Source organism: Oncorhynchus clarkii, chromosome 12 (genome assembly GCF_045791955.1).
Source record: "Oncorhynchus clarkii lewisi isolate Uvic-CL-2024 chromosome 12, UVic_Ocla_1.0, whole genome shotgun sequence".
NCBI lineage: Eukaryota > Metazoa > Chordata > Actinopteri > Salmoniformes > Salmonidae > Oncorhynchus > Oncorhynchus clarkii.
In genome coordinates, this window is record NC_092158.1 from 77,276,927 (window position 1) to 77,299,774 (window position 22,848).

At 46.2% G+C, this 22,848-nt stretch overlaps 1 protein-coding gene across 21 annotated transcripts in view; it reads right to left on the minus strand.

The window, feature by feature from the left end:
- Window positions 1-22,848, minus strand: part of LOC139421362 (nuclear factor 1 X-type) — a 122,337-nt gene that overhangs the window by 6,394 nt on the left and 93,095 nt on the right. For 6 of the 21 annotated variants that reach the window (XM_071172167.1, XM_071172164.1, XM_071172163.1 and 3 more), the window contains 10 exons: window positions 17,956-18,018; window positions 16,356-16,430; window positions 16,078-16,198; window positions 15,665-15,700; window positions 14,955-15,085; window positions 13,691-13,765; window positions 9,486-9,614; window positions 4,687-4,862; window positions 3,493-3,640; window positions 1,739-1,830 (listed from right to left, as the gene is read on the minus strand). In XM_071172167.1, coding sequence (XP_071028268.1) covers window positions 1,739-1,830; window positions 3,493-3,640; window positions 4,687-4,862; window positions 9,486-9,614; window positions 13,691-13,765; window positions 14,955-15,085; window positions 15,665-15,700; window positions 16,078-16,198; window positions 16,356-16,430; window positions 17,956-18,018 — 1,046 coding nt within the window. The remainder of the gene's footprint in view (window positions 1-1,738; window positions 1,831-3,492; window positions 3,641-4,686; window positions 4,863-9,485; window positions 9,615-13,690; window positions 13,766-14,954; window positions 15,086-15,664; window positions 15,701-16,077; window positions 16,199-16,355; window positions 16,431-17,955; window positions 18,019-22,848) is intronic. The other 15 variants (XM_071172175.1, XM_071172182.1, XM_071172174.1 and 12 more) reach the window with 6 other exon arrangements.

Below are 22,848 nucleotides of genomic sequence, written 5' to 3' on the forward strand. Positions count from 1 at the left end.
CTTCCTCCCCCCAGCATCCCCTCTCAAGTTCAAGTGGCTATGACATCATGTCTGGTTGCTGCGGGCAACCAGACAGTCGGGACGTGACTTCTCTGAGGAGGGCTGTGCTGAAACTCTCCCTCTCCCCCTCTTTCACTATTTTTCTCCCTCCCTCATTCTCCTGTTTCCTCTCTCCTCCGGCCGTAGAACCCCCTTGCTGCCATCAGAGGGCACTTGGAGACCAAATATCTATGCTCTGGGAGTGAGAGTTCTATTCAGGCCCTGCAGTCACAGCAAACAGACTTTTCACAAGGCCTTTGCACATTATTAATGTTTTGATAGAGCATTATGCTAACAATGTCATTTCTGAGCTACATATGCAACCAATTAAAGCTCCCTATACAATTTCATTTCTCCAGTGCAAACTAAAACCATACTGTAAACACAATATACTCAATAGCACAGAGCACTGGAGGGCTACACAGGAAGTGTATGTGTGTGTGCACGTGTGTGCGTGTGTGTGTGTGTGCACGTGTGTGCACGTGTGTGTGTGTGTGCACGTGTGTGTGTGTGTGTGCACGTGTGTGTGTGTGTGTGTAGTTCTCAGTTTGTTCAGAAAGAGAGGGTAAAGAAGGGACAAAATGGCGTAGGGTTAGCACGGTGAGGTAAGGTGAGCCTCATGAGCGGGGTGGGTTAGTCAAACAGGGCATGTTACGAAGCTGGAGAGAGAGAGGGAAGAAGAGGGGTGGTAGGAGGGAGAGAGAGAGTGAGCTGAGGGAGAGCATAGAGGGAGTGAAGCGAGGGAGTGTAAGGAGGGAGGGTGAGAGCAGCAGAGGGCTTCAGATGGTTTCCATGTGGTGGGGAGGAGTGTGGAGCAGAGCTGGCTCGGGGCGGGTGTGGTTGGACACTAATGAGAAAAGTGCAGTGGGTAATGGAGGAGGCATATGAGCGAGAGGCAGTGCGGTGGAGAGAGAGAGCCCGCTGCCTGAGGGGCAGGCTCCAGATGGGCCAAATAAACAGTGAGAGGTCAGTTTAACACACACGGTAAACCACACACACGGTAAAACATACACACGGTAAAACACACATTCACAACAAATCATGGGATGAGGAGAGGGAGGGGAAATACACCAGTGAGATTTAGGGAGTAGTTAGGCAGTTTGGGAATAAGAAATATTTTGGCATGTATCCATTCACCTAAGTAAGTTTCCTGAGTTGGGCCGATAATCTCAATGAAAACAGACAGGTTTCCTACACACAAAAAATACACATACACGCATGCACACCACATGAAAACACGCACGGAAACACATACTCACACACTGTGGAAAGCAGCAGAAAGTGCTAATGTGCTAATGCAGAAGTTTGGTAGTGTTGGTACTAGTGTTGATGAGAGTAAGGGCTTGATTAAATCCGTAGCGCTGAAGAGATGTGCTACAGCACGATAGAAATGTAAAGGCAATGTTCCTGAGTTAGCGGAGACTGTAGTCATGGTAACGCTGAAGAGCTGTGCTACAGCACGATAGAAATGTAAAGGCAATGTTCCTGAGTTAGCGGAGACTGTAGTCATGGTAACGCTGAAGAGCTGTGCTACAGCACGATAGAAATGTAAAGGCAATGTTCCTGAGTTAGCGGAGACTGTAGTCATGGTAACGCTGAAGAGCTGTGCTACAGCACGATAGAAATGTAAAGGCAATGTTCCTGAGTTAGCGGAGACTGTAGTCAGGGATTGAATCGAGCCCTAAAGCTGTTTGCTCACCTGTGTCTGCTGCGGGATGTTCAGAAAGTTGTTGTCCCGTGATCCGATGCTGACAAACCTGTTGGGAGCTGGGGCCCCTGACGTGGAGTAAGCTGCAGACAGACACAGAAAGGAGAAATGGTCAAACCATTTCAGCACAAACCACAGCCTGTGATCAATAAAATAAAATTACGGAGCATCGTACTTAAGTTTCATAACAATTTCAGTATATACTGCAATGAAAATACTGCTTTAAGCTCTCAACCTGACATCACACACATAATTGTTACTGTAAGTCCCCCTAAGCATCATAGAGTAGGGCTACTGAACTGAGCCGGACATCTCCAAACTATAACCCTGGTCCCATTGGGGTTGAAGCAAATTTAGGGAAGTTTGAGGTCAATATGGACTGCAACACAAAGGTTGTTATTACAAACCCTTCTAACATGTGAAGAATCTGATACTGGAAAATTGCTGTAGTGTGTGTGTAGTGTAGTATGTGTGTAGTGTGTGTGTAGTGTATGTAAGTCTGTATTATTTAGCAGCATACACAAACGTTAAGTACACTTTGAGAAAAAAAGGTGCTATCTAGAACCAAAAAGGGTTTTTCTGCTGAGAACCCTTTTAAGAAGCCCTTTTTTTTCCCAGGTAGAAATCTTTTCTACATGGAGTAGAACCCTTTCCAGAAAGGGATCTACATGGAACCCAAAAGGGTTCTAGCTGAAACCAAAAAGTGTCCTTTTATGGGGACAGATGCAGAACCCTTTTGGAACCCTCGTGTTTGAGAATCAGTAACATATATAAAATACATAAAAGACTCTGAGACATTGATTGAGGGGGTTGAAAAAAATGTATAAAACAAAACAAAATAATACAAAAATCTGAAATATAAAAAAGAGAAGGAAAAAAAAGAAAAAAAAGTGCTCCGTCCAGTGCCCCTCCTGTCATAGGTGAGAAGCGTTTTGGCAGACACGCCCCATAGCTAGACACACCATTCTAATGGACACACCCCTTCAGTCTAAAACTGCACATACATAAGCAGAACTCCAAGTCTGACCTTCAAAGCAACAACACCACCAACTCTGATAAAAAAAAAATATATATCAATTAAACTAAAAAGTAAAATATAACTCCAAATATTATTTTCATGTTTGGATATTTTTTGGGGAAATGGCAGAATAGCTGGAGCATGATGTTTTGGAGTCCACATAAACTGCACTAAATATGTGCCACTAGTAAAAAAAATAAGTGATTTAGAGTGAGCAATTGACAAAAAGGAAATGAAAACTCTATTTCTATTTTAGACTACTTCCGATCTCAAATGACATCTCGGGGGCTGGCCAAATGAGTTAAATAAAACATATAAATGGAGGAAAACCAGGATGGCAATCTTCTGCATCAACATCTGTGAGCGCAGAGGCACAGGGGTATCGAGGAAGGGTTAGTGTCATTCAAGGCAGGGCTCAGGATGGGTGTTCTAAGAGAAAGAGGATGGGCCTAATATAGAGCCCTGGAGGACACCACAAAAGGGTCATCAGAGGAGAATGGTGACAGGCTTCTGTCATAACTCTAGGGTCAGTATGATCCCAGACGGTGAAGGAGGTGAGAGGTGAGCTGGCTGTTGGGGGGGAGGGGGGGGGGTATTTACTATGGGAGTGGGCAGAGGATGGATGGCCAGGGCCCTAAGATACAGAGGAGGGGCAGCTCCAGTAAAAAATAAATAATTATTGGGTGATTTTGGTTTTGGTTCTGACTTGGTCTGTGGGGTCACTTACACGGAGATGTGGGCGAGGTCAGTCCGCCGTCGGGAGGCGTGCTGCTGGATTTAGAGTCGGACATGGGGAGGGGCACTGGGCGGGCCACTGGGGGAGGTGGAGGCAGCAAGAAGGAGCCCGGCATTTTGCTCTGGCCGCTCCCGTTTGGCTGCGGACAACACAAACAGGGTCAGGAGGGCGACATGTGACAACCCGCACACGGCATGAGAGGACGCAGCTCCAGAGACCAGGTCCAAAAAATATCCATGATGGGTGGTGGGAGAGGTGGGGGTGTTGGAAACAACAGCCAAACGAATGATGTATGTGCATTGCGTCATTTATGGAGGTGTACAAAATAATAATCACCACAAGGGTTGATAGGGGATTTGGAGCAGAGGGGAGTTCTGGGGTGGTCCATGGTGGAGGGGTGAGTGGGGTGAGAGCACAATTGGTGTGGGGTTTGTCCATAACATGGCAACAAATCAAAACATGGGAAAAATACTCCACTAAGAAAACATGACACCAACAACACGCAAAATAATAATTACAATAAAAACGGAAGACAGAACATGTATGCTCGATTGAAATGTGCTGTGATTGTAGGCTTTCGTGCTGATGATTACATAATCTGAGGGGGTGGGCGGAGCAAAAGAAAAAAGGGAACCTTAGGGTCTGGAAGAGCACAGGACAAGGAAAAAAGATTAAGTACAGAAAACCCTGGACCAACAGGAAATTGTCAATAGTAGTATTTTGCTTTCTCTCCTCACTGGTGCAAAAGTTTGGCAATTGGTTAAAGTAAAAAAAAAAGAAAGAAACAGAAAGTCAACCCTGTTTCCTTACCTTGCATACTACATAACTTAAAGGTTTTCATGTTTTTCACTGTTACAGTTTCACTCCTCTATCATCATACTGTATCTATACTTAACAGCAAATGGTGTCCGCAGTGATGAAACACAAACAAACCTGTGGTCTTTATCTCAGTACTGTACTCAGTGTAGTGTTTACACAGGGAAACACAGTACATATCTATACAGTGTTAATAATCACCACTTCATTTAGTCATGCTTGTGTCGTTTGCATGGCCACACATTAGATCGTGGAATTCTATTCTTACTGCCTTCATTTGTCTTTTGTTGTGCCCATGTGTGATTATATTCGTGTACAAGTGGTTGGTGTCACTCAGCCCCTGAACTCTCCTCTTACATCAAACCTTACCTGGCCGCCAGACTGTCCCGAACCATCAGCGCAGACAAACTGCACAAATTCCTTCAGGGGGTCCTGTCCAGGATGGTGGTGGTAGCGAATGGTGGGGTGGGTGAAGTACGGGCTGGACTGCTGGATGATGGAGGGGGAGGGGAAGTGCAGGGCAGAGGCTGAGGCACGGGGGCTCCCTGAGAAGAGGCATACGTTAGTTAGATAGATGAAATGAGGGAGAGTGAATAAGAGATCAACAGAGATTAACAGCGAGACATGCAGTTCAGCAGTGAACACTCACTGGGCTTTTAGTTTAACAGTCAACAGGGGCCACATCTTAAGACCAAGGGACAGGAACTTTGAGTGACATCGGTCCAAATAGGAGTTTCATTTCATTAAATCATGATAGATTGAGGGTGAAAATGTATTACAAGAAAGAATGAGGCTTTACAGGAAATGCTTACACATTAACAAGCACACAAACGCAATGGTCTACATTACAAAAGCAGTCCTCAAACCACACAAAAAAATAAAAAGCACAAAGAGATCATTGAGCACTGTCTTAAATTAGAATGTCTTAATGCCTGTGCGTCTGTGTGCTGTTTTGTGGGTGTGATTCACAGGCGCCACAGCAATTTGGCATTTAAATAGGCAAGCTGCTTTCCAACGATCCTCTATGACAAGACTAATCTTTATGTTCACACTGTACGTGTGAGTTTATGTGCATGTGTTAGTGGTCTACACATGGATGATATCTATTTGGTTGTGTGCAGGTGGGAGGGGGGGGGGGTTAAATGTCCCTGTGTTGCTGCGTCTGTAAGGGAATACAGAAGCTCTCTTTTGTGCCTGCATGAGAGGGTGAGAAAATATCTCGCTTTAAGTCACCCAGCTGAGCTGAATATGGAGACTGAGGTGTGAATGAACGTTTGAATGGGACACAAAGCCCTCTCTGTCAGATGTATATCCATTACCAAATCTCCTTGATTTGTATTAGAGGGGCGCACCCTCTCCCTTTTTCTTCTGGTGTGCCAGTCTACCCCCTACAGTGTTGCCCCACCCGGCAGGGCCTCCAGCTGCCCGCGTGAGGCTGCCAACTCCAGTGTGTTACCCCCAGACAGGGCCCTGTACCCCCCAGCCAAGCAGCACATCGCTCCCTGCCAGGCTCCATGCTACCCCGGTGGAGCCGTATCCCCGCTCCCTTAGTCCCCCTTAATCCCATTAGAGACTGGGCTAGGGCCAAGCTCTCTGGGGGGGGGGGGGGGGGCTATACCCCAACCCCCCCCACCCCCATACCCCCTGGATCTACGACACAAAACAACAACAACAACGCAGTAAACACTTTCACACAGGCATGGGAATGACATACATAACTAGTTTGTTGAAGAGACAAAATACATGTGCTCCATTCAGTATTGTCAAGGGAGCGTTGCCTAACTGCTCCAGAGGCAGAGTACACTCTTAGAAAAAAAAGGTGCTATCTAAAAGGCTTCTTCGGCTGTCCCCATAGGATACTTTTGGTTATCCTGTCCCCATGGTTATCCTGTCCCCATGGTTATCCTGTCCCCATTGTTATCCTGTCCCCATGGTTATCCTGTCCCCATGGTTATCCTGTCCCCATGGTTATCCTGTCTCCATGGTTATCCTGTCCCCATGGTTATCCTGTCCCCATTGTTATCCTGTCCCCATGGTTATCCTGTCCCCATGGTTATCCTGTCCCCATGGTTATCCTGTCCCCATGGTTATCCTGTCCCCATGGTTATCCTGTCCCCATGGTTATCCTGTCCCCATGGTTATCCTGTCCCCATTGTTATCCTGTCCCCATGGTTATCCTGTCCCCATGGTTATCCTGTCCCCATTGTTATCCTGTCCCCATGGTTAGCCTGTCCCCATGGTTATCCTGTCCCCATGGTTATCCTGTCCCCATTGTTATCCTGTCCCCATTGTTATCCTGTCCCCATTGTTATCCTGTCCCCATGGTTATCCTGTCCCCATGGTTATCCTGTCCCCATGGTTATCCTGTCCCCATTGTTATCCTGTCCCCATGGTTATCCTGTCCCCATGGTTATTCTGTCCCCATGGTTATTCTATCCCCATTGTTATCCTGTCCCCATGGTTATCCTGTCCCCATGGTTATCCTGTCCCCATTGTTATCCTGTCCCCATGGTTATCCTGTCCCCATGGTTATCCTGTCCCCATTGGATAACCACGTAGGACCCTTTCAATAGAGGGGTCTGCGTGGAACCAAAAAGGGTTCTCTCTGGAACCAAAAAGGGTTCTCCTATGGGTACAGGTGATGAACCCTTTTGTAACCCTTTTTTCTAAGAGTGTAGGAGGCAATCTCAGCATCTCTGAGGTAGATGTCATTACATGGTGGTCAACCTCACTGCTTCTGATCAATTTAGGAACTTTTAGCTTTGAGTTGGGAGTTCAGATAAGTTCAGATACTCATTATCTATGGTGAACTGTTCACCCTTCACAATGACTTGCTTTGAGCTCTTGAGAAATGACTTCAGAACTGCTGGTTCATAGTGATGATACGATTGAGAATGCAAATGTCCCAGTTATACAGCCCTGTGGCAACTGTTGATATCTGATTTTATCATGAGATCTTTGTCGATGACCCCAGGGGGTTGAAATAACCACAATGACTCTGTTCCACTGCCAGATACAATAACAGTAAGCTCTTCACACACTCCCTGGGTTCCCCGACCATAGGCGTCTCAGTCAGAGAGAGAAAGAGAAAAGAAAGAGAGGAGAAGAAAGAGATAGATGACTATAATAATTGATGGTGAACGGCATAAGCATAAAGCATTTTAAGGGAAAATGGCAAGACATTGTCAGCCGTGAGCCAGGAGAAATACTCAACAGAACAAGAACAAATGTCTTCTCTAAAAATACAGGACTCATGAGAATGTAGGGCTGTACACCAAGTTTCTATCAGGCTCTGTATAATAATGTTCTGAAGCCAATGAATCATGTGCACTTTGTGAACTAACTACATGTACCGGTTGTAAGACTATAGTTGTGGGTTGGGGCAGTGTGGCTCGGGGAGGTGGTGATCAGGGAAGGTGGTGGTCAGAGAAATGGAGGTACAGAATGGAGGCTCTTCACCCAGTCACCTAAGCACCCAACCACAGACTGACAGAGACTGATCTCTTTACAGGGAGCAGGAAGGAACAACTGTATGTTATACTCTAGCCTAGTTTGCATTCGGAAAGTATTCAGACCCCTTCCCCTTTTCCACATTTTGTTATGTTACAGCCTTATTTTCCTCTTCAATCTACACACTATACCCCATAATGAAGAAACAAAAACAGTTAAAAAATGTATTTTTTAAAACCTATGAGGTTTTGCTGCGATCCTTTGCTATGAGACTCGAAATTGAGCTCAGGTGCATCCTGTTTCCATTGATCATCCTTGAGATATTTCTGCATCTTGATTGGAGTCCACCTGTGGTAAATTCAATTGATTGGACATGATTTGGAAAGGCACACACCTGTCTATAAAAGGTCCCACAGTTGACAGTGCATGTCAGAGCAAAAATCAAGCCATGAGGTCGAAGGAATTGTCCATAGAGCTCCGAGACAGGATTGTGTCGAGGCACAGATCTATGGAAGGGTACCAAAACATTTCTGCAGCATTGAAGGTCGCCAAGAACACAGTGGCCTCCATCATTCTTAAATGGAAGAAGTTTGGAACCACCAAGACTCTTCCTAGAGCTGGCTGCCACGCCAATCTGAGCAATCGGTGGAGAAGGGCCTTGGTCCGGGAGGTGAGCGAGAACCCAATGGTTACTCTGACAGAGCTCCAAAAGTCCTCTGTGGAGATGGGAGAAACTTCCAGAAGGACAACCATCTCTGCAGCACTCCACCAATCAAGTCTTTATGGTAGAGTGGCCAGACGGAAGCCACCCCTCAGTATAAGGCACATGACAGCCAGCTGAGAAATAAGATTCTCTGGTCTGATTAAACCAAGATTGAACTCTTTGGCCTGAATGCCAAGCGTGACGCCTGGAGGAAACCTGACACCATCCCTACGGTGAAGCATGGTGGTAGCAGCATCATTCTGTGGGGATAAAGATGAACGGAGCAAAGTACAGAGAGATCCTTGATGAAAACCTTGCTCCAGAGTGCTCAGGACCTCAGACTGGGGTGAAGGTACGCCTTCCAACAGGACAACAACCCTAATCACACAGCCAAGACAACGCGGGAGTGGCTTCGGGACAAGGCTCTGAATGTCCTTGAGTGGCCCAGCCAGAGCCTGAACTTGAAGCCGATCGGACATCTCTGGAGAGACCTAAAAATAGCTGTGCAGCCACGCTCCCCATCCAACCTGACAGAGCTTGAGAAGATCTGCAGAGGATGGGAGAAACTCCCCAAATACAGGTGTACCAAGCTTGTAGCGTCATACCCAAGAAGACTTGATTCAACAAAGTACTGAGTAAAGGGTTTGAATACTTATGTTAACTTGATATTTCCGTTTTTGTGCAAACATTTCTAAAAAACAGTTGTTTATTTGTCATCATGGGGTATTGTGTGTAGATTGTTGAGGGGGGAAAAACAATTGAATCCATTTTAGAATAAGGCTGTAATGTAACAAAATGTGGAAAAAGTCAAGGGGCCTGAATACTTTCCGAATGCACTGTATATTCTGTGCCTCAGGTTTCTTTCAAAAACATAGCTCTACTGCCATTGTCCCTCACAGGGTGGGACAGCAGAGCCTTCCCCTATGGACACCACTCACTGCCACCCCTCCACTGGGTCTGGGTCAGGGGACGGGGGATGGGCAGGGGGTTGGGAGGGCTGTCAGGGGGGTCTCACCTGGTCTCACTCCCGCCAGCATTGGCAGCGGGTGGTGGGTGAACGCCATGCGAGGCGACCTCGTCTGCTGCGACAGGGCGCTGAAATCGAATTTCCCCGGCTTCTTAAGAGAACCAGGCGAGGAGAGTCCTGGCAAAAATGGGATCAACAAAATGGCAGAACAGAGACTTGGGTTTAATGAACAGGCTGGTGGCTATTTGCTCTATCAAATCAAATTAACTGAAGACTTAAATTTAGACTCAAGACTTCTACTTAAAAAAATGTAATGGGTTTTATAATTGTGATCTACTAAAATCAATGCATCGATTGATTACACCGATGGATCAACCTCTCTCTCTCTCCATATCTCTCTGTTAGTGTACGGTCTCTGTGCTGTAGCATATCAGAACCAGGGTAGAGTAAAGTGGGGGTCCAGGGGGGAGGGAGTTGTTTTGAAGTGGCGCAGGGTGGGGGGGGGGGGGGGGTTCAGAGGAAGGCTTGGGGCACAGTGTCAGAGGGAAGAGAGAGAGAGCTGGGAAATGCAATGGCATTATAATTGCTGCCACCATTGGAGTATATGAGCGAAAGACAGGATTCTGATCGCTGGCATTCTACTCTGGTAACTGGTAACTAGTCCTCTGCGTGGAGTCCATGAGCAAGCATCCAGTTCCCAAACTCACCATTGGTAGGGCTTGTCTCAGGGTATAGGAAAATCAAATAAAAAACCACAACATCCCACCACCATCCCACACCAGCAGTGATCTCAGCACCCAGCATCCCTATAGACAGCAGGACCTCCAGCTATATGACAACACTGTGAATACATCCTCCCTCCCACACACCCTACAGACTGCACTTGTTAACGTGCCTGTTTACAAGGAGTGTGACTTTGGACTGCATCACAGCTAGGCCAGAATGTGTTTCTGTGGCACATTGACTGGCCAGAATTTGTTTCTGTGGCACATTGACTGGCCAGAATGTGTTTCTGTGGCACATTGACTGGCCAGAATGTGTTTCTGTGGCACATTGACTGGCCAGAATGTGTTTCTGTGGCACATTGACTGGCCAGAATGTGTTTAAGTGGCACATTGACTGTGTGTAGCTATATTCAGATATATTGTAGCTGCAGCCTGCCAACAGATATCAATATGTCCTTTAATTTAGTGGCCTACTGCTTGTAAGTCAGTCTGTCAGTTGTATGTAACTCTGGGCTGGTGGGAGGGAGACTCGGCTGCCTTGTGTTAATGCATCTCCTACAGATATGGTAGATACAGAACACACACACACAAGCTGTTCAGTCAGGGTGGCAAGCAGACGGCCCAATGCCAATGAAGGATGGATGGAAAAGGGGAGAGAGAGTGAGAGAAAGTAAGGGAGTGGAAGAGTGACGGCATAGCCTGCACATATATTTAACAACATATCAATGTGTCCTCCTACTTCTATAAATGTCAGTTGAGGCTTCAGGACTATGAACTATTCCCCAGTTTGGTAAAAACAGGCACACTAAGTATAGGCCAGGCTTACCAACTGGCCCAGAAACATGGCCAAATGTGTAAGAGCTGCAGAGTAAAGAGACTGTTTTATGATCAAGGCCTCGTGAGGCAGGGTTTGAGGGAAATTATTTTGATGTATGGTAATCGGAACAGGCAATTTAGAATTGTAGGGTTTGTGACCATTGCCAAGTGGTGTGTTTGACCTCAGGGAGCCACGATATGCAAAGAATGAAATCAAGTATTGGAGAGAATAATTAACAAATTAAGAAATAAAAATACTTTTACACTCACACACATTTTTCTACATGCATGCCCTGAGTCACAAACATATACTGCACAGTTTGTGACATTATGTGCATACACACACGCACGCACACAAAAATAATTTTTAACAAATTCACAAACAGAAAAAAAACCTGACTAGCAAGAAGTCCCATAAACGACTAAACGACACATATTCACACAAATAAAACAAACACATGAAATAAAAAGGGGATAGTTTCAGTACGGCCTCGGGAGATGCTGAAATAGCTTTTACAAGCTGAGCATATAAACTCTAACGAGGCAGCCGTTCTGAAATACGTTTTTGAAGTGTTACTTCGGGAAACATTTGATCACAACAATTACCCACAATGCTTCTGACTGCAGCGTTGCAGCTGGGCCTGCGTGGGCATTGGTAAGTATAGAAATGGGTAGGCGGGCACGTATGTTCTGCTAGGCAGGAATGTGTGACACCAAGTGGGAGTGGGGAGTGTGATGATCCATTTGGTGGCATGGTATTAATGATGATAAAAACACAGCATGGCACTCAGGCACTTTAAGAGGATTGGGACATTAAAATAGGAATGTGTCTCACCCAGTGAAACGCTACTGGCTATATGAGACAAATGTTCAGGGTGGACATGCTGAATATAACCACCAAGGCTAAAGGGGGATTGGGCACTCTGTGATTTCATTTAGTTATCGTAACAAATGTGACGTCTGGGTGAAGAGCTGGGCTGGAGAACAAGGCCAAGATGCCCAAGGAAAGATTTGCATGTTAGAGTTAACAGAAGTTACTCTGATCTCTCTCTTCCAGTTTCTGTTTCTCTCTGAGTGAGTGTGTGTGTGTGTGTGCCTGTGTGTTTCCTTGCACTCGTTTGTATGCGTGAGCGAGCACGATCGATTGTTCTGCGCTATTTCTCAGACCAACTCCTGGCACATGGCTTGTGCAGACTGGCAGCCAATCAACTGCTCCCATGACCCTTCAGCCTCGTCACGCTAACAAGCTGGCTGCCACAAAAAAAAACTAACTGTCAGAGGACCGTGACCCCCCCGCCCCACAACCAGAAAGAGGAACACAGACATACAAACACATATACATACCGCTCACTCCCATCAACACACATACACATCATAAAAAACACAATGTTCCCTACTACACATATCTCTTTCCACAAGCTATCTCAGACCAATACGTTGACTACAGTACAGTGATGGGCTGAGCTTTCAATGAAGTGAGAGAGGAGAAGGAAACAACCAATGAAAATGCATAGATGCGTATAAATGTCCCCTCAGCAGGCACCGGAGACAGCAGAGCAGGAGACAGCAAAAGTAATGATGAATTACATGATCACCTCATATGCCTCAGAGCCTTCCATTCAGGTAGTGAATCACCTTTGGAGGGGAGCTGAGACCCTCTCCCCCTCTTCCCCCCTCCTCCCCCTACACCACCACCACCACCACCAGAACAGATGTCTGCTGTAACCCAGTAGCTCCCATTGCTGTAGACACATGGAAGTACCATCTGGACCGGAACGCTGCTACTCTCCAGATTGTGTGTGTGTGTGTGTGTGTGTGTGTGTGTGTGTGTGTGTGTGTGTGTGTTTGTACACGTTTGTGTGTGTTTGTACACGTTTGTGTGTGTGTATGTGGAATATTTTAGAGACAGACGGTGCCTTGTGCCTTAACAGCACACCTGAGTGCATTTAGTCTTGTTTGTTTGTGTTGTATTCCTCTTCCTGTCCTGCCTGTTGGAGGAGGCTATGACAGGTGGGGGGGGGGGGGGGGGGGGGGGGGCGCAGAACAGCACCGCCTCAGTAACTGACTGGGTGAAGCATCTCACAGCAACTCAACAGGAGACAGGGCCTCACTCTGGAATCTCTACCCACTTTCACAGGGCTATACCACTGATGCATGTGTTGCTGACTAAATTACTAAAGTACTGCAATCCAAAACTCTTCTGCAATGTAAATTAACTGAAATTTGAATTTTGAATGAGCGAATGAAAAAAGAGTGCAAAAAATAAATTTAAATCAATTAAACATTGAAATCAATTAAACATTGAAATCAATTAAATACATGCACAATAGGTTACAGTTTTTTGGCAGCCTGAATCAGAAAATATACAACCCTAATCAAGCCCTCTACCTTGAGCAAGTGGACACAGTGTTTGAGAGGTAGTAATAGACTTGGTGAAGCTACTGGGTTACCAAAAGGCTTTGGTACTTCCACAAACCACAACAGATATCTGGGAGAGAAACGAGAACAACCCAATAGCAGCAGAGAGGAGAGGGATGGAGAGAGGGATGGCGAGAGGGACAGAGAGAGGGATGGAGAGAACACTCGCTAGGAAGTATGGAAAAATAGACAAGCAGAGAGACAGAGAGATGCATACAGTACAAGTTGAGGACGGCATGAGTTAATGTACAGTATAGATTATAATACATATATATGAGTGCAATGTTTTCTAACCATGGTAAGGAAACTGCACGCCATCGTTTTCATGCTTTATCTTCCTCTCTTGCACACTGGCCAAATGGTGCTGCACTGGAAGTCCAAACAGGAGAGAAGGGCACAGTTAACAACGGAGGAGGGGGAATTAGCAGGGTGGAACGTTAACCACAATCCACTCAGTTTATGACATGAGAGCTAAGTACAGGATGATTGACATGTAATGAAATAAGAACAGTGGCACAATTAGGAATATTATGTTATTATAACGTGTTTGTAAATGAACTGCGTTCATATAGAGGCCACATTAAAGCAGACACATTTTACAAATACATTCACTGCTCTCCCTCCACCTTTCCCATTGGCCACCATTAGAATAGGAGGCTTCTGTGAGGGCTGGGGATGGAAAGGGATGCATACCTTACATTAATTCATGAACATGATCTATTATAGAACAGAGGAGTTGGAGGGTAAAACCATAAGGAGACAGGGAGGTTTGGAGGGTGCAGCTTAGAGGGTAGAGAGTCTATGGGAGTCTGTGCATAGTCACAACTTTGAGAGAATTTGTGATTTCAAGAAAGGAGGGGGTTGTAGAGATATTTTCTTGGAAAATATTATGCCAAAAGCTATCCACATTATATCTTTAATACAAAGCTTTTCATAGAGGCTTAAGTCTAGACTGTATCACAACCGGCAGTGATTGGGAGTCCTATAGGGGGACGTCCGTGTAGGCCATCATTGTAAATAAGAATTTGTCCTTAACTGACTTGCCTAGTTGAATACGTTCAATTAAATAAAATAATAATTTTAACAAGTCAAGTCTGTCAGCAGGCTCTGTGACTCACATGTCACATCACACACACATCACCCAGTCAAAGAACTTCTAACCACAGAACATGACGTCCACTGGAGGCCTTTTGCCTCTTGCTAGGCCGTCATAGTAAATAACAATTTGTTCTTAATTGACTTGCCTGGTTAAATAAAGGTTAAAAAAATACAATCTAGGAGCCTGAATCTAATACTTTTTTTACTGAGCACAGAGCCGAGCACCAGACACACTGGTATACTACTACATACTACTACTGCAGAGCACACAAAGGATTTAGAAAAGGTGTAAACACAGGCCTACAGAGCAGGTGGATAGGAGGGGGAGGGTGAGGGAAGGAGAGGAGATGAGTGAGGGTAGAGGGAGGAAAACAGGTCTGACAGACAGTAGGGGGATACAGTGCCATAAAACACAGCAGGGGGTGTTAGATGGGGTGGGGGGGTTATGGGGGTATCTAACCTGCGTCCACATCGTTGGGCCAGCCACTGGACTGGGAGCTGCTGCCGGCCGCAGGGGAGCGGCCCGAGTAGAAGACATCGTCCACCGGGCTCTCCATCTCACTGTCGTCAATGGACTTGCGCTTGTTGGAGCTGGAGAGAGGGAGAGAGAAAGGGACTTAATGGGTGTGGAGGCAGGAATATTATTTACTTGGGAGACAAAGTACAGTCTGCTGAGAGACAGATAAGTGCGGCTAGAAGCTTTATTCACCATCCTTTATCTGAACATGGCCATGTTTGTTACAGTCCCTCAGATTAGACTGCGTACCTAGACCGGGGTAGACAACTCTGGTCCTGCTTTTGATTTAACCCACCTGGAAGACCAGGTGTGTTGAATTTAGACAATCACCGAGCTGATCAATTAGCTCAGTTGGTCAAGTGTGGTGCCTAGTTGGAACAAAATCCTGCAGTACCTGTGGCACTCCAGGAACAGGGTTGCCTACCCCTGGCTTAGACTAAAGTATTGTAGAGCGTAAGTGTGTGTACAGTGAGTGAGAGTGTTCCTTGGATTCAAGTCCATACGAGACCTGTAAAAACATAGGTCCTTAAATGCACAATGTTTCATAAGTGGATCCAAATAAAGAATTGTATGTGTTTTTGGCTGTCCGTCTGGCTGAATGTGTCTATATTAAAGTAGTGTCAGGGGAAATATAGTGGAGTGAATATAACTACCTCCGTGGGAGACTTGCATAAAGCTCCATTTCAGTCCTGCAGCGTGAGAGAGAGAGAAACAGTGAGACAGAGAGATAGAAGGAGAGCGAGAAATAGGAGAGAGAGATAGGAAAGAGAGAGATAGAAGAGAGAGATAGGAAAGAGAGACAGAAGGAGAGAGAGAGTGAGTGAGGAAAGGGGGAAAAAAGAGACAGAGAAAACAGACAGACAGTTTGACAGATAGGTGTAAAAAACACCAGATGAAGAAAGTTTCACAGAGAAGAGAGAGGAGAGAGAGGAAGGAGAAGAAAAGTCCCATCACGCAATCATAGCAGAGTGAGGAAAGCATTCACAAAGGTTAGACAGCATAGACTGAAGTGTACAGAAGCTAGTATTAGTAGGCTACAAAATAATCAGGTAATGTGTGTGTGTACCTGGTGGAGGGGGTGGAGGTGATGGAGCGGCGTCCCAGGGCCACCTGGTTGATATTGTAGTAGCCAGGACTCTCCAGGTCGGCCAGGGAGAAGTTGGGGCCGGACGCTGTGGCCACTGGAGCTGAAGCATACACACAGATACATGCGACTCTTACACAACTCTTCAAACAGAGAGTATAGTAAGAAAATGCATGTGAGAACCTTGAGGTTTGTGTGTACTGGTGAATGTGTAGTGAGAGTGACAGTGAGAGTGACAGAGAGGAGAGGCAGTGACTCACTCTGTGACACTCGGACCAGCTCGGCCACGTTCCACACCCCTGAAGTCACAAAGCAGTCCTGGAAACTCAAATGCCCTGGGAAAACAGAGATGAGAGCAATGAGGATGATGAGAAGATGCTAGGACACACGCTCACGCGCACACACACACACACACACACACACACACACACACACACACACACACACACACACACACAGAGGGAGCATAGAAAAACAGATAAACCACAGTAGAAGGCACTAGCATGTGTTTTCTATAAGATAGGAAATGGCTATGATTGGACATATCACACACTTATCAAAAGTACTATGGACAGGTACTCACGTCATGACTGCTTCAAGTCAAGCATGTCAAAACACTGTCCAGCAGGAGGCCTTAATGTGCTCCACAGATTGTGCCCTGTGTAAGCTGTATACACACCATGCATACACACACACTGTTTACATGGTGTCCAGTGGGCATCCAGTATGTTAGAGCTTGTTGCAACATGTATGATGTCATTACTGCTATAGATTTTGGATTGTATTTGTGCGTTTAAGTTTTCTAAGAGCCCTAGTGTATGTTGTGTGTACAGGCCCTGGCAGTGGGCAGTGTATAGAGTGACCAAGGCTCTCTATCTAAGGCTATAGTGTAGTGTTTCCTGCTCCTGGGGAACTAGCACTACACACCTGATTCCACTAATAAACTCATCATCAAACCTTTAGTTAGTGGAATCAGGTGTGTAGTGCTAGGTCAAAATGTGCCCAGTTGGCTCCCCAGGAGCATGACTAAGAGACAATGCTGTGTGTAGTGTAGAGTCTATAGTGTCCACTCAGTCTATAAGTCCCTGGCCGGGTGTAAAGGATTGTGTATACACACCCATATAATGTGTATTATACCCATACACCAACCCTTATTGGTACCAGCTAGAACCCTTTTGAGTTCCATGTACAGTTGAACCCTCTGTAGAAAGGGTTCTACCTGGTACCAAAAGGGTTCTACCTGGTACCAAAAGGGTTCTACCGGCAATAAAAAAAGGTTCTTCAAAGGGTTCTGCTACGGGGACAGCCGAAGAACCCTTTAAGGTTCTAGATAGCACCTTTTTTCTAAGAGTGTAGGATGTCCAGGTTCTCCATGGTTAGTGGTGCTCCTACTCCACACCCTCTCCTCAGCCTGCCTCAGCCTGGGTTAACCGCAGCGGGGCCGGCTGTATGAGGTCAGAGCTCCAGTCGGCAGCACGGCCATGTGGTTCCCATCTTCCAATAACGTCAGGGTGATTTATGAGTGGGATGCCACACTCACAGCCAGGCCCAGCAACATCAGCTCACCTTACTATAATAAACCCAGGCCCAACTCCACTGGGACACACTATACACTCTATACTGGCCTGTGTTAGTGTGTGTGTATGTATGTGTGCGCGTGTGTGTGTGCGTGTGTGTGTGTGTGTGTGTGTGTGTGTGTGTGTGTGTGTGTGTGTGTGTGTGTGTGTGTGTGTGTGTGTGTGTGTGTGTGTGTGTGTGTGTGTGTGTGTGTGTGTGTGTGTGTGTGTGTGTGTGTGTGAAAGCGTTTAAACATGCATCTGCATGTATAAATGACTGTGTATGTTCACACTGTGAACTCACCATTGGGCGGTGGCTTGATGTCTGTGTCTCCTTGCTGGTTTGAGCTGTCTGATTGTCCGGATTCTGTGGAAGAGAGACAGAGAGAGAGAGAAACAGAGAGAGAGATGGTGGAGAGAGGTGGAGGTTAGACAGGAGACAGACGCCTGGACGGTACCCAAGGTGAGGGGGCAGTGGGCGGAGGACGGCATAGGAACACTTTGGAAGGTATTTTAAAACCCCTTCTTTCCAGAGGCAGAATTGGGTCTTAGATTAAAGGTTTAACATTAGAGTCATGAAATGGCAAATCAAACACCAAAGACTTTACTTTCCAGAGCCATTCACAGTAGAGGAATCACTACTAATACTCTCTCCAGAGAGCATCAAGTATCAAAGAGGCATGGTTTGGTGTTCCAGTTTGAGAGATGAAACAACTGTGTGTTTGTGACATTTCTTGCCCCATTGTATCTCTGGCACTCCTTCCTTTTCTCTTTTTTCTCTCTCTCCCTTACTCTCCCCACTCTCTTCTTCAGCATCCCTCTCTCTCAATCCCAGGGAGCCACAGTGAACACACACACACACGCACGCACGCACGCACACACACGCACGCACGCACGCACGCACGCACGCACGCACGCACACACACACACACACACACACACACACACACACACACACACACACACACACACACACACACACACACACACACACACACACACACACACACACATGGAGTCCTGTTTGAGTGCAGGCCGTTGGCACAGTGTGGCAGGTGAAGTTCCCATGTAACCCCAGCTTGCAGCCTCTCTCTCCCTCCACACTGATGACTAGTGTAAGCTGAGGAGTGTAAATGTGAAGCCCGGGTCCGCGAGGCGTCATTGGGACTGTGTCTCACTCAGCTCTTTACCTTAACGACTGTGCACAGAGAGGCCTGTGCTAGTTTGGTTTGGCCCCGCTTGGTGCCATTCTTTCTCTGCTGCGTAATGCAACCTTGAAGAGCTTTATGGTTGGATCATATATACCATTCAAGCCAATTACCCCCACAGCACTGTAGGGTTTAAGGCAGTGTGGGCCAAGTATCCCCATTACCCCTACTACTAGGCCCCTCCCTCCCTCCGCTCCATCTAAGCCCCTCAGCATCCTCATCTTGGGGAGGCTAGTCCTGCGGAACGTGCCAGCAAACTGCCGCACCATTCACCCCACCGCTAAAGACTAGAAAACCAAAACAAAAGGACAGAATCGCCATATCACTTTGGTCTAAAAGGAGTCTCTTTTTCCCTCTCCCTGAATGGAGTCTCAGTCCCTCGCTCGCTTTTTCTCTCTACTCTCTCTGCTTCTCCCTCACTCACGCTGTCGCTCTGTGGAATCCTGGCAGCCATTTTAGCATTTGGCAGCCATCTTAGCTTTGGCGGTACCAATACATTCCTGCTAGTTGATGGCGCACCCACACTCGCTAGCACACACACTCTCACACAGACCCACACAGACCCAGTGGTATGAAAGATAAAAGATCTACAGAGGATATACACTGCAGATGGAGTGAAAATAAAACCACCGGGGTGTTTGTCTCCAGTCATTGTCTGCCGTGCTGCTGGACCTCTGCAAGCTGCTAAATGAAAAGCTAGACTGGACGACTGCAGCAGAGCCGCGCTGACAAATCATCAAGGAAAATAGGAGGAAACATAAGGAACACATCCAGACAGAGACCATTATTACATTCCTGTGAGAGGTAAATAAGGTGAACTCGAGTGCAAGCCAACATTTCAACTGTAGGATGGTGTATGAGGGGATCATCTAAGTCTGTTGAGACCATTTAGAAAATAATACAACCTAATGTGGGCATACTCCCACTATGTAAAAACATCTTAATATGCAATTGAACTTGAACCTTCTTTTTTGAAACAGTAAAAAAAAAAGAGTCTGGGTCATTATAACAACAGTAGGGATACCCCTCCATTCAGGTGGTTAATGAGAGGGTGAGCAGTTACAGCAGTCACACTGACTCTGATAGAACCTGACAGCCCAGATCTGCCTCATTCATTCTCCCCAGACATACCAGCTGTGATCAATACAACTCTATACCGGCGGGCCCCCCGGGGACCATACACCCAATCAGATTGGGGCCAGGGGTTTTCCTGACTACTCACCTGGCCAGGGAAAACCCTGGGTCCTTGTTATGGTCCATAGTTAAGAGTTTTTCCTTGTCAGGTCATGTGGTCAGGAAAAACAGTCCTTAAATCAGACCATTGTTAGATCACCAGTCTAATCTAACTGAGGCCCCCTGGTGGTCTGGTGGAGTGTTAACAGCTTCAGTTAAATTCTAATAGCTGCTGTCTACTGTAGCCTACAGTATATGAACCTCCAATCCTACTGCATGGCACATTAGCAGGGCTAGTTTCCTGGTGCTGGATCTGAGTGTGTTGGAGTGCCCAGGGTGCTGGAGAGGAACAACGGGAGGATGATGAAGGGATGAACAGGGGATGAACAGGGGAGAGCTCATCAAACAGAGAGGAGATGCTCTGAGACAATGGAGAGGCTGCCCATTATTAGTGCTGCTGCTCTACAAGCCAACAGGGCTGGGAGGAGAATCACTGCCACCACACCGCTTATCACCACGCCACCATTCCCAGGGTTACACACATACCAGCCCTACACTGCTCACCCTTATCTCCAGCACACAGTCGCCCCAAGGGCCCCTGTACACATCCTGGAGAGATAATGCATCACACACACTCTATTAAACAGACATACAGTACATACACATTAACAGACTCACTCCCATCACATTCATACACACTACATACATTTGTCACTAAGTCTTCTCATCATACAGTAAATATACACTAAGTGTACAAAACATTAGAAAGACCTGGGTGAAAGGTGAAGGTGAAAGCTATGATCCCTTATTGATGTCACTTGTTAACCCCACTTCAATCAGTGTAGATGAAGGGGAGAAGACAGGTTAAAGAAGGATTTTTAAGCCTTGATACATAGATTGTGTATGTGTGCCATTCAGAGGGTGAATGGGCAAGACAAAATATTTAAGTGCCTTTGAACGGAGTATGGTAGTAGGTGCCAGGCACACCGGTTTGTGTCAATAACTGCAACACTGCTGGGTTTTTCACACTCAACAGTTTCCTGTATTTATCAAGAATGGTCCACCACCCAAAGGACATCCAGTCAACTTGACCCAACTGTGGGAAGCATTGGAGTCAACATGGGCCAGCATCCCTGTGGACATCTTTCGCCACCTTGTAGAGTCCATACCCTGACAAATTGAGGCTGTTCTGAGGGCAAAAGTGGGTGCAACTCAATATTAGGAAGGTGTTCCTAATGTTTTGTACACTCAGTGTACTGACATTCTGGCTACAACACTCTAAATACATTTAAAACACTATACCCCACTATACCCCTATCACTGAACGTAGGCCTACACACAGACGTAGAATGAATAGAATGGGCGTCCCCATTCAAGACAATGATGACATAATGGGTGGACTAACGGTCATTGCAAGTGTACCCATAGGAGCAAAGCAGGAAATAAAAGCAGGAAGTGTACCCATCAATCTGTGCTGTGATTTGTTGAATCAGCTCAACTGACATTACAAAAAATACATTACATTGCATGAGCCACATCAGTTAACATAATTTAAAAGACCATTCTACATTACCATGGAAATGATTGCATCACAATACCAAGCAGCCATTGCGAGTGTACCCATGAGTTCATCAGTCAAATTGCCAGGGTTAGAGGGTTCCAAGGCCCTTCTATTCATTCTGATTTCTATGGGCCTACATGCTTTCAGCAGGACCCAGCATACAGTAGGTGTCATTATTCTACTAATCAAACACACCTGTGATTTGGATGCATCATAAAGACACACAACAATATATGATAAACACACTCTCACTGTGCCAGGTCTAATAGACTAATTTGCCATGCGCATATTCATAAATGAATGCGCTCGTACATACAAATAGGCACTTTTTGCCTACTTACCAGCCGGCTTAGAGCATTTGTTTATGCATTACAGGCACACATGAGCAAACAGCATGTTTTAATGTAATGTGCATCAACTGGAAGGGGATTTTACATGGCACAGTGAAAGATCAACATTGAGTCAAATGACAGAGATAAAGCCAATGGTTCCACAGTCAAACTTGACGACAGGAGTGTGGATGGCCTCTCAGCAGGCTACTGTGCTCTGAGCCAGGGCTCAGCTCCATCTCTTCTCTTCTGTCTCTCTTCACCTCTCTCCCTTTCTCTCTCTCCTTCTAAAGTACAATAACAGTCCTGGATTCCATCTCTTTTTCTCTGTATTTATTTATTTTCTCTTCTCTCTGCTTTGTTTCTGACTGCTGTTACTGTCTCTGACTCAGATATTTCTGCTCTCTCTATGACCTCTCTCTCTCTCTCTCTCTCTCTCTCTCACTCTCTCCCTGCCCATCTCTCTCCCTCTCACGTTCTCCCTCTCTGGGAGGACAGTCCTGGATTAGACTCGGTTGACCCGGCTGCCCTCTGCTTCTGTCTGCCACACAGTGGCCCGGTTCAAATGAAAAAATGAACACACACACACACACACACACAAATATTATAGCCAGATGGAGGACAGGAAGTAGGTACACATACACAACAGCTGGCCAGATGTGGCTCACTGCCATTGTGTGTGTGTGTGTGTGTGTGTGTGTGTGTGTGTGTGTGTGTGTGTGTGTGTGTGTGTGTGTGTGTGTGTGTGTGTGTGTGGTGACGGCTGGGAATAGCTGATGAATGGTTGGTGTGACATGGTACTGCACAGAGGAGGCATGCAAAGTATAAATATCAACAGTAACGTGCTACTGTCATATGCTGTTGTGAAGTGTAAAGCTAACATGCTAACTACAAGTAAGTACTACAACTAAGGCTGATAATGCTCT